We start from the raw sequence: 12,843 nt of genomic DNA, 5'->3' as shown, positions 1-12,843 counted from the left end.
GTTTAGTAGGAATAATCGCAAGGAGCAGTTACTACTATTATAAGATATATTATAGGAAAATTACTATATGCGAAATTAATAGCCTAAAATGCAGCTAAACGTTGCACCAACTAACTAACGTGCTCTAGGTAAATCTGACGATAAGCTTCATTTTTTGGGTAGGTAGAAACAAGGGAAAAATAACAGCCCCCGGCTATTTATCTCGGTATGTAAGGACCTTTAACAAAGCAGCGTCTAGCCCAGCAGACATGCAATGGGTTATCGCACAGCATACTCCTCCTATACCAGGCCAAAAGCATCCTTCCGAGCGCGTTTGTTTCTCTTTTACGTAGCATTTCTATAAGTCAGCTTTGAGATTTTATGAACACTAGAACCTTCGATTAAATGAAATAAAAAAATTCGTAGAGGTCTAAGACAAAATACCATGTGGCTCGTTCCACATAAACCCTGAGACGAGCAAAAAAGGGCCTCTATGATTATTAATTAATTAAGCTAAATTAGCTTGGAAGCGAGGCACAAACTAAAATAAATCTCACAAAACGATAATTATCGCCAGTGAGTAGAAACTGTTGGTTTGGAATTGATTGAAAGAACAGATAGCACGTTCCATACAACAAAAAGTACTTGACGATGAACGGTTATACTAAACAAAGCCATTTCCCGTTGTTATTATCCACAATTCTTTATTTATATTTCAGGCTAAGGAAAGGAGCACCCTGTTATGGCTTCTCGCGAAGGCGCATAAGGGAAGGATTCCTATCGACCTACGCAGTCCGCATTACAAAGAGTCAGAGGTAAATCAACCAATGCCCGATAAGCTTAATGCAAGCCTATTAAAAAAATATACGATATTTCGTTAATCACCTAATTTCTGTACAGACTAGGAAGGGTATCGGTGGGTAGATCGCTGTTTGGAGACAGATTCCCTATCTAAGATGTTATTCAAATACGCCATTGGGAAGTTTATATTTTTCGTCTACATCGAATTTAATGATAACAGACGATTATAATAATAGAGGATGTGTTTGGACCGGATCAATGTATTGCTTAAGGTAAGGACATATCTTCAACACTGCACACAAGTGCAAAGTTGATAGAGCAACGGTTGATAAAGTATTATCTTCCACCATAGAGCCCACATAGACATCTTCAACCACATAGAACTGTCATGCTTTTAGTCTTACCCTGAGCTTGACAACAGTCAAAAACATGTGCTACTCAGCAACTTACCCTGAAATTGTTTCGTTTTATTGGCCCATCTATTTTCAAGCGAACGTTTTAATAATGTTTTACTACATTGACGTCTAACGGTTGTCAACCGAAAGTGCTATATGATGCGTCGCTATGGTTCGCTATGGGCTGGCTCACAATTATTTATCACACAATTATATACCAGAAGCGAATTTGCAGACGGCCTTCTTTGGCCAATAAAGCATTGAGGACAAGTACTTTGTCCGTTAAAGGCTCCGTGTGCGACAATCTGCAGGTATAAAACTAGACAATAAAACTTGACCCAGCGTACCTTTAGATGCGATGATGGGGCAATTTTATAGCGAAAAAGAATCAAATAGCGAATTTTTTATACATGACGGTGTTCAATTAGCTCGTATCTGTAATGTTAAATATGAAAGAGTAAACAAAATGTTGAAATGAAAACAAAATGTGCCCTGTTTTCTGTGTTGCAACAATGTAGTATGCAAGTCTTGGCCATCAAATGACCTAATCCTTGGACATACTTCCTTCTTCACACCATCTTTATTTAGGCCTCAATTGCGGTAAGCCCAGCCGGAACCTTTGCTTCATGATCGAACCTTAAATAGCTGTATTTTTATAGAAGTCAGATCAAAATTTTTCAATCTCTCAGTCATTCTTCTACATGACTGCTACCTTCACCTGCTACTTCTTTCATCATATTATCAGTGACATGTACCCTCAGCTAACGGGGCAATTTCATCTTTCGTATACGCCAGACAACCTCTATATACTGATTTACTAGATAAAAATATCGGCCTAAGACAAACGACCATAATTCTCTGCGCAAAAGAGCGACCACTTAGCAGTTCGCCCTCTTATACTCACGTTCGTCCATCACCGAGTTTTATTTATTTTCCAATTAGGATGAAAATAAAGTGGGAAAGGTTGACGTTCGACAAAAGAACCTGTCTTCGTTAGTTATTGACTCCATGTGTGACGGCCATTTTCTTTGTGCAGTCACGTTCGTAAATAAATTGAAGATTGATGAAATTGCCTCAAGTAGGGATTGTATAGTCTGTCTGTCTATTGCTGTCCGAAGTGGAGACCAGCGATGACGTATTCAAGTCATATTCGCTCGTGCCAATTTCACGCATATAATAAAAAATAATTGTACTTCTTAGGCTTAATACTTTGCCTCCGAATGTTCAATGGGTCGCTATGAAATGGGCGTCACTCGATAATGGCGAAATAAACATTACGCAAATAATAACCCTCGGCGAAAATTCAACAAACGATAGTGATTAACATTTCTGTTCATACACATAATGTTTGCACCTAACGACCTGTATACCACGCGAATTTATACTTGTAAAATACGGCTTTGTGTTTAAGACAAATAAATTTTCAATTTGACGATTTACTACCTTGGGTTTATTCACAGTTTAAACCTCTACGGAGAAAAATTTAATTCGTTATAAGAAATTCTCTATTAACCCCAATTTTTTCTGTAATGGGGCTCTGTTCGTACCTGTAAAGTGAAAAGGAAAGCGCATGAAGATACGATGTTCTCAAAAAGGCCTACTCTGAATAAACAAGCCTGTTTAAATAACGAAGCCTGCTGAAAAAAAATTGAGCTGGGAATTTAGTGCTTATTATCCGCGTCGGCCAAATGCAAATCTTTGATAATGCTATCTATGAAACCTTTTTCATTTATGTTAGAATACAAAATGATAGAGCCGTTGATATATGATGGAGGTCGTGGTCACAAGCTGAGCAAGCTTACTAAGTTTTCGTAGTCTAGTAAGTCGTTAAAGCAAAGCTTCTACAAAGTCTATTTTCGGTGACTTTACTCGTATAGCGTCATTGCTTGCTCTCGAATGCATTAAAAGGTTACATTACGTTTCGGATATACTAATCATCGGAAATTTAATATCGAAGATCCTTGACTGCCGTGAACAAAACAGCAGTTGCGTGGGTTGACAGCTTTTCCCCACTTTTCTAATCCAGCAAACGGTTTTGAATAGGAAAACAAAGTGTTCGCTCTTCTTAAGATTACCGTTAATCGCTGTTATATTTCTCCGCAGGAAAATGAATAAAACGCAGAGTAGACTTGAAAGAATGACAACTGTATGAACTTATTAAGGGTTCAGGTACGTGTCTATTATACTTCCTCTTTGGGCTACTAGTTTGGAAGCGACCCGTATCCGAATACGATGCTCAGTTTTGGCGCCATCGTGACATCGTGGAATAGTAATAAGGGTTCGTCTTAGTGTGCTAAAAAGGGGCGAACACGTCCTTGCATTCATTTGATATGTCCTAAACACTCATTGCTATTGCCACCTAATCCCTACTACCACGCCTCGTGGACATTAACGCAACGAATTCGAATGTGAGTTTTAACCCTCACAAAACCTCGCTAAAATGATTACAAGGGACGTTCCGCAAGGGGAGTAACGGTATTTCGCTGCAGTAGAAAAAATGGCTTTTCTGGAAATCTGAAGAAGTGTGAATGAACCCAATATTGTTCCCTTTATTTGAGTACGACTTCAACTAGAGCTCTGTTTTTAGTTTGATTTTGGCCTGAAGTACTGCAGGAGAGGCTAAATTAATTTGCTTGTTGTAGTTGTTCGAGGAACGACATTTTTTAGTAATAAGCGGGGTTTATCTATTTAACAGGGCCCTATTTACTAATTGACTCAATCGCACGCTATAAAATTATTTATTATTTTTTTTCTTAATTTTATATTGAGCAGTTCTTCATGGAGGGTTGAAGCGAAAACGGAAAACTGCTATCTACTAACTACGAGACGTTTAACTTCTAGCTAATACTCTGCATTGCTTGATCCTTGAAATTAGCGAAACTAGGCAAACTGATATTTAGAGTTGACACACCGTATTGGCTTTTTTCGAAACAACACAGGGAATCGTAAATTATTCGATAATTAGCAATCCAGTTCCGAGCTTATTTGTGATCGATGCTTACTCAAACATGTTTTTTTTTTTTGAATTACTACAGAGTCAGTATCGATTGAAGCCTGACATCGTCGACCTGCTCTCCTCCTGTAAGATGTACTGTATGGTGCTCCGAAATCTCTATGAGGATTCCGCATACTCCGAGCTAACCTTTGATCAGATATTCACAATGCTCGAGCGTAAAGGTATAGAAATAAAACCGCTCAAAGGTGGTACCAAGGTCACCCCGGCTACGCTCGAAGAGTGCAGTCCACTGAACATGGTAAGGACTATATGTGTGCGTATAGAAATTCCGTATCGGTAGTCCTATTGCTTTATTCTACATTGATCACGTGTTTCCTTTTTCTAGTCAGTACATAGACTGATTGCGTGTAGTGTGTATATGCCATTGTCGGCCTGGTAGCATGCCAAGGTAATAAAAGACACACAAACGAGCCTCCCGGAAGACGTTTCCTGGGAGCGACACACGGGTATCGCTACAAGCGGTATTGATACGGACAACATCTCGCCCTGGTGTGACGATACCGACGACAATTCCTAATATTACTGCCACGACCCATAGCAGTACGGAATATAGGCAAAAGAAATAGGCAATGATAACTACTATTGAGATTAAAGGTGACGAAACTGAACGCTCTTACAAAAACTTGGATCCAAGCTGGCATTGAGAAAGACAACCGTGCCCATTGTATAATAGACTTTCCATGTACACATAAAATTCAATAAATCTCTCTATTTGGAATCTTTATGTAAATTGATAACTGTTTACGCGACAGAGCAGCGGCTTATGTTTGTCATTACCGTTTGCCCTCGGTCTCACTTATATGCTCCATGTTTTTTTGCGTTATTGGTCTGTGCACTATTTATTACTTAGAAATAATTTACCGATGGGCAAGCGTATTGCTACTCAATTTACGAGGGCCTGTTACCATAGGCCATTCAGAATAACCTGCGCTCTGAGATGTTCATGGTTTACTTGGACTTCTTTGTGTCCCAGAGCTACCTAAGAATATTGAATTTTACGCATCAAATAGGCGAGTCAAATACATCCACGGTTTATTAGTAGACAGCAGCTTATCGGGTCCTTTTGACTATTAGAAGTGCCTTAATGCACTTACCTTGCAGCCAAAACTTTTCATCTAGTTATCATTGGAGCCACCAATTACATCCTTTGAATTAGGCGTGCTTGTAGTCCTATCGACACCCTGTGTTTTTAAGGTATTTCACCTATTTATGCTGCGAAGATGAGCTACTCTTTTGATGGACGTATGAAAGTTACAATGAAAAACATTCTATGCTGACCTGTCGACAAATGCCCCTCCATAAGTACGCCGAGCAAACAGTACATTGCGTATACTAAGATAGTACCTTAGTATTTATTTGTAATTATTATATATCTTAGTAGTACTTAAAAGTAATATCAGAGGGAACTGGATTATTGAAATCATTATTATTAGTAGGTGGATCAAAGTAGTAGAAAATTAAATGCTAGATTTTAGATATTCTGACAAGTTACTGCGCGACCGATAGTCTTTACATCATTCGAAGACCTTCTTCTTTCAGGTACGTTTTATTAGGCATCAATCTGGAAGAGACAGGTCCAACCGTAAAGCTGATCTCAGAGCTCTCTTGTTTTGGATGGAAATTTATATCGATTTTATGTCCTGTTGGGTAAACAGCTTTAAATATTTTATACATGGATATTTCAAAGATAAATGGGGGAAAAATTCACGGGGTAAGCTAGCGCTATGGGCATATGATTATATAAGTCCATCAAAAGAGATAAGATTGTAGTCATTTTATCTTTCCGAATAGGCAGAAAGATTTAGACATAGTCTGCGTTTTGCGCTACAACTGTTGGAATTATTATGTATTTTTTTAATTGAGAGCTTGAACACATAATCAAGTAAAGTTAGCATCAAAGCAAGGAATGTAGAGTAATGTTTATATAATAAACCTAAAGGCAAACTTTCTCGTTTAATAAAGCCATTGCTGCTACCAGCATTTATCCGCAGATGGTGACGTTTTTTGGAACCGAGAAAAATTAAATAACTTTATGCTTATGTAATAAGAACAATAGTAATTCATCTTTACTTAAATATTGCTTCTGTACGACAGCCTAGTGAAAGGCCAAAGGACAAGCCCACTTGTCTCATGTGGCAACCGATTCACTGCTGTGAATGAGTTTTTTGATTGCATGCGTCTAAAATGGGTCCTGCATGTTCCAATGCATAACTGCAATGAGATACAGAGATTTATAATAACATCGGAATGTCTAGCTTTTTATTTTATCATAGTTTTTGACACAATTGATAAATGGCAGATGTGTTGTTTAACGGACGCATTCAATGAAGATATTCAATGAGTTATTTGAATCGCTGTAGCTTCCCGTTTAACCGATTTCTGCACAGACGAGAAAATTCTAGAAAAGTATTTACCTGAATCACCGACAATTGAACACTTTAAACATTCTCTTCAATCTACACTTTCCTTTATATTATCATCCTTTATTTACTTCTAAACTTACTTCTAACTTTTATCCATAGCGCCGCCTCTATCCAATGATGCGATTTCAAATAGAATCACTTTGAGAAGTTTGGCTTATTCGGTTTTGCCACATCTATCTGATATTTGCCATATTTGTAAGCACAAAAACATCAAAACATGTCGAAGTTCACATATCAGTGAAGGTTGATTTCATATGGAATGTCCCAGAGAGGATGTTTTTAGCGGATCGAACGAACAAACAGTAACTATATATTACGCTCTTCGTTATCAATCGTTGGTCTCGAGAGTTAAATAACATAAGTTTGAGTTTTAACAAATTAACTTTATCCAATACGTTGTCACCAAAATTAGGAAAGCGTCTCGTCGCTATTGATTACAATTCTCAAGCCGCGTTCATAACGCGATAAACAACTGCTACCATACAGCGTAAAAAACATATAAAAATATATAGTTGAGTTTTTTTTGCTTTTACAGGGTTTGACGAAAGTGTTGAGTCAGAATTGAAACATAAGGCACCGTTTTTCGACTGATATCTGATTTGATATATGTATTCTGTCTTCTGCTTACTTCAGTCAGCGCATTTGAACTTTTCGGACGGACTTATGGAGCTATTTATTCGCGAAGTACTCATTCCCAGTAAAGTATTCCACGTGGTAGAACGATTTACTCCTTCGGCAAACAATGGCTTAACTGGTCCAGCTTCGGTTTCCTCGTTGACAAAACCAGGTCCACCGGCCGATGCTGAAGACGCTGCTATTCTCTGGATTAACCGAAGTGCACAGGTAACAAAAAAAAAAACAGCCAACATCAAAACCCTATCAAGTTTGCGTATAAATATATGTTTTTGTTAAAAAAAAACTATTATACTTAGGACTAACGAATATAATTGTTTCAGTACGTATTTGGTTATTGCATTTAATTAAATTATTTTCATTTTTTTCTTACCATGTTCTGCGTTCTTCGCGCTTCGAAAAGTAGTATTCTATTAAAGCCGACTTACCTAACCGTTAACTTGCAAACGTCAGCTGTAGAGGTATCAAGATAAACCGCTAATATACTGAAATAAGACCTCGCAAAATGAAACAGCTGAACATTCTTGTAGGAGTCTATGAAACACCCAACATCGAACTGGCCTTGTCCATGAAGATCAGAGTTGACATGACATAGCTGATGACGACAAGTTTTTTAAAACACCCGTATTTTCTAGTTGTACTACGGAAGATACGTGCAAATAAACATTTCAAATGATGAGCAAAATCCGATAACATACTGTATGTGTAGCGAGATCCAATAAATATTGTTGCGATGGATATAACTCTGATTTATATAAAGTCCTTAATATATGTATATATAAAGGCAGATCGTGCGATGATGCCGTCATGGTTCTTTTTCGGGATCTAACGCAGTGATACTTAAACCGCTACGATGTAGAAGTTGTTTAGACTTATCGGGTCAACAACAGTCCCAACACCTTTAGAAATTCTAAATTGCTTCTGGTATTATCATTATTCAGGCTAATAGCTGAAATATCGGTCTCCGTCAGTCGTTTTTTTGGCGTATTTACATATGACTCAGAAGGAGAACGAATTATTAACTAGACATGGCCGTCATTTACTGAAGTGATCACTTCCCCATCACGAATAAGTATGTATAGATCTTAAACGGATGTAACAAATCGCCGTACGTTTGATCGTGTACATATCGAACGTTTTTAGCTGCATTCCATTTAAGCCAGCTATCTTTACCAGTTCTCGTTTCTTGAACCATTTTGTCTCGCTACCTTTGCTTCTAGCGGTTCCTGAACAGCTTCCTCGAGACTTTAATGGTCTATTTATTGCTGAAGGTTTTCCAAGCTGTCCGCTGCGTCGTAATGCTTGTAATTCCAATACCCAACAAATCGCAGCGGATGTGACATTGCTTATTATATTTATCTATAAGGATCTGTAAACTGGGATGATTTACACCCTGTTTAAAATGTTCGAAGAGTACAAAAATGAATACCTCCGTAGTAAACACAAGGTTTTTCAAAAAAATGTCTACCCTGTAATTGGCCTATCTTTCTTTGCTACCGTGACTGGTGCTAATTACTTGAATTTATTGCGAGAATCTGTTTTACCACGCATTAATAAGGATGGCGATTTATATTCCTATCAACACACAACACCGTGTACATTATTATAGGTAAGAGCATTTTTTGATGAGGATCTTCCGAGCAGATGCTATTGAACTGACGAGTTCTATAGAACCTCGTGTGCGTTCGACAATCGACTTTTCTGGAAGGATATAACGATATATATGTATATATAGGTTTTAAAAATTTACTGACAAGTGGTTATCCCGAAAAAGCGGTACACTCAACACAAGACTAAAATTTTTTTAAAAGATCCCTTTCTTCAAGTATCATTAGCAGATGTGTACTTTGTGTCTTAGGAGGAGTTATCGGCTTGTTTGTAGTAATTTCTTAAATCCACTATTGCAGGCACTTCGTGAAAAGGTGCACGCGGAACATAAGGTTATGCTGCCAAAGGTCGTACATGTTCAGGTAAAACCCGTTAATTGATATATAATACATACGCCTCCAATGGCCTTTATTCTCAGTCGGTGGTTTTTACCGTTACTAAAGCTAAGCAAACCAAAGAACAAAGACAAAGGTATTTATTTATTTATACTTTTCATTATTATTTTTTTATCTTTTAGAAACTTGTATCCTTGCGTCTCTAAACTAAGCTAGCGATCACTTTGTAGTATTTTTGGCATACTGATTGAAAAACATATGCTAAGCATATATCTTTCATGCCCCTTCAAATATCTCTATTTAGACACACTTTAAGAATACAGGAACCCTAAGGCTAGCCTATAAGCAAAAACCAGTTCTGTGCTCGCTTAACACGGCTTTTACACTTGAGCCATCACAGACGTGCATGAGCAATATTGAATTTACATTTTTTGTCCTAATAACTTTCACACCTTCAAAGATATAAGCAGCAACTGTTGTACGAATACAAACCGCCGTAAAATCCTGAATTAATATAATCGTCTAGATATCTTTACTGGACCCTCCAACCGTTAGTTGAGTTATGGGCACAGCTTAATATGGTTGCTTTATCTACGGTTGTACGATAAGTTTAAAATGGTTGATCTCTTGTCATAGACAAAGTATTTCCATCTATTCACTTGCCGCCACACAGCGTCAACGAAAGGGGATGCTGTACGATGTAAGCTACGCCAGGCAGCTTCCGAGTAAAAATAGATAACATACTCTGTACAATACAAGACCTTAACAAGAGGAACAAAGCCTGAAAATAGGTCATACAGTGAATGTTTTCTAGGTTTGCAACCAGTCAGCCGTTTCGGTCTCTTCCTTTTAAGACCAATTAAATTAACGAATTACTTATTGTGTCCTGTAAACAACATCGCTTGTTACTAACTTTTTTTAACTTTCTGGCCATGTTGGTCAGTGGCTAACAAGGCTGGCTGAAGGTTCCTCTGAAGTCGGCACTCGCCTCGACTCTCAGAAACGCAAACTTAAAGACTAGTTTCTGATTAGATAGTCGTCTCAAAGGATGGCACAACTGGGCGAGTCCCTCGCCCGCAGCCGTACCAACATAAATTATTAGTCTGTTTATTGGCAACATCTGGCCAATCTGGCCAGTCTGGCAATTTTATCCTGTGAACAGCAAAGATGTAAGGTGTGTAGCCATATTAATTGCTGTTTTAAGTTGTATGATATTTGGTTTTTTTTATTATTATTAGACTCAATAGCAATGGGTATCAAACCTTGTTCCGAACATAGTTCTCTCTATAAATTGTACTAACTAATTACTGATAATCTAATTACATCCTACAGTGGGTCAAAGAGAGTTATTTAGATAGCGTTTGGCATCTCTGGTATATTGTGTTTCTTTGAAAATTCGGTGAAACGACCTTTATTGATTGGGCTTGCCTGGCCATCACTTCAAGGATAAATCTAACGATTCTAATTTACTCAATGTATAACTGTAATCGGCAGGATTTGTCTGACCTCTCCGACGGTAGTGCGCTGGCCTCACTCATCTCGTTGTACTGTCCCCATCAGTTGCCGTTTCAGGACATCACATTTTCACCCTCGATGTCGCTCAGCGACTCTTTGTCTAACCAGCATCGGGTCAAGGACTTCTGCGAGCGACACTTGCCACAGGATGTTCACTTGGTCTGCCTCGAAGATATGTTGTTTTTGCATGCTGGTATGCGAACAAACGTGTTGGCCTTCTTAGCAGATCTGATGTATCTATTCGAGATTCGGCCTTTCAAAGCTGTTCAAGTACCGGGTGTCGCGCAGTACATTATTGTCAAGCGGGAATCCCGGAATACAGTCACCGAACTTTGAACTGACACAACCATACGGTTTTAGGCTTTTTAAGTAACTCAGATATATAAATAATCTACTCGTTTGACTGGAACGAGCAAATTAAACAAGTTCCCATTTCATAAATTACAAAGCATCAAATAGGGTAAACTGCCAGGGTAATGTTCTGCTTGTAGACAATCATCCTATTTTGTTTCAGTCAGACTGAACGACAAATGCATTTAGTTAATTCACGTTGGCACCGGAGGGTACTCTCGGGGAGGGATAAATGTAAAGCGTAGCATTGTATGGAACGTTACCCAATAAGTTTTATTAAGGGTTTTAAGGATTCAATATTTTTATGGGCCATCAATCATTCAATGTCATAAGGTACCAACAGTACTTTTGGGTTCATCAGTCATGGACATTCATTTTATATGATTAGCTTAGAATAGAGTGGCTGGATGGGCGATTCACCCCCCGTTTATTCACCTGGTTTGTACCCAAAAGCACCGCGTCCTAGACCCGATCTAGATCGTTGGTAGCGATCCAATTGCCATATAGCCACGTTGAATTGTTACTATGATATTAAGTTATTTTTGTTCTGTAAATAAACTCGTCATTTTTCTTTATAGAATAATTTTAATCGGTGTTTTTATTTATAAATGGACGTTTTTTTAGTGCTTTATTGTGTTGCACCTATGCTGAGATCTGTACTTTAAATCTGAATCATAGATCGTGTTACAGATCATATTAACGATTACATACAATTTTGGCCAGTACCATTCAGTACTTATAATAACATTATAATCTATAACAAAATTATAACATTTTTAGGGTAAGTAGAAGAGTTTTCCATAGTTTGGTCTCTTAACGCGCTATGTTGTCATTGCTAACTTTAAAAAGTGTTAAGTATTGTAGATAGGATTGCCTTCAAGTTCCAGAACTACCGTTACCTTCGTTGATTTCCAAGCAACTAATTCGTTTTCTACGATAGTTTTTAACTTTACATAAGTGTAATACACAGCTATAATTGAGAAGTGCAGCTGAATTTCGAAAAATTCAAGTTACGTTAATTATCGATTTACGCCCTCGAGCCGAAATCGTACGCGGGGAAAAGTCAGTTCAATTTGCAACTTACCTTGATGATTCGGACAAGTCAAGGACTTTTCCATTCATTTCGGCTTTTTCCAACGATAAAGCCAAGAACAAGCAATGCGACGCTGCACAGGAATAAGCCGACCACGGAAGCTTTGACTGCAACAGAACTGTGCAAATTATCTCTAGCTACGTTATGCTGCTTCTCGGTTAAGCAATTCGCTTTATTAAGTGGTAACTGATTTCCAAACACCCATATGCGCTTGCCAGCATTTACAAATTCTCACAGCATTTGTGGGCCAAAAAAAAAAAAGGATCCAATGATCAGTATCATAATCGGCAATAACTAATCGCACACTATCCTTAGAATATTGCAGCAAATGACTTATGTTGTAGGGTATTCTTTTGGTGCTCTGTCGTTCCAGTCCCATGAAGTCTAAACGGAAAATCTTCATTGGTTAACCTCTCATGGCCATTCGAATCAAATTATACTGGATTTCAGGATGTTAGTATTTTTGCAATTAATAATATATATTGCGCATCTCAAACACATGTATGTTTGGCCGTTTAAAGGTAGTTACTCTTAAATAATATTCACTAATAATAAATGTTTAATTTGGTATTCTGTGATACTTCTTAATCTAGCGTGATCCTTCCTTTGAACTCCTATTTTAGAGTACGTTGGAAGCCAGTGGGAGTTAGAATAGCATGCACATCTTAACACTGTCTATGAGCCAATTTATACA

The 12,843-nt window shown here is 37.9% G+C and overlaps 1 protein-coding gene across 1 annotated transcript; it reads left to right on the top strand.

Annotated features, from left to right (window-relative positions):
* The first annotated feature begins 248 nt into the window (after positions 1-248).
* Positions 249-11,639, top strand: LOC111272775 (patronin). The gene is made up of 6 exons (XM_022854395.2): positions 249-311; positions 699-794; positions 4,211-4,429; positions 7,248-7,457; positions 9,155-9,217; positions 10,685-11,639. Exons 1-6 carry the CDS (start codon positions 249-251, stop codon positions 11,039-11,041), a joined length of 1,008 nt encoding a protein of 335 aa, XP_022710130.1. The 3' UTR covers positions 11,042-11,639.
* Positions 11,640-12,843: the final 1,204 nt, after the last annotated feature.

Source organism: Varroa jacobsoni, unplaced genomic scaffold (genome assembly GCF_002532875.2).
Source record: "Varroa jacobsoni isolate VJ856 unplaced genomic scaffold, vjacob_1.0 contig03205, whole genome shotgun sequence".
NCBI lineage: Eukaryota > Metazoa > Arthropoda > Arachnida > Mesostigmata > Varroidae > Varroa > Varroa jacobsoni.
Note: the sequence above shows the minus strand (reverse complement) of the source record. Positions and strands in the feature narration are given on the sequence as shown.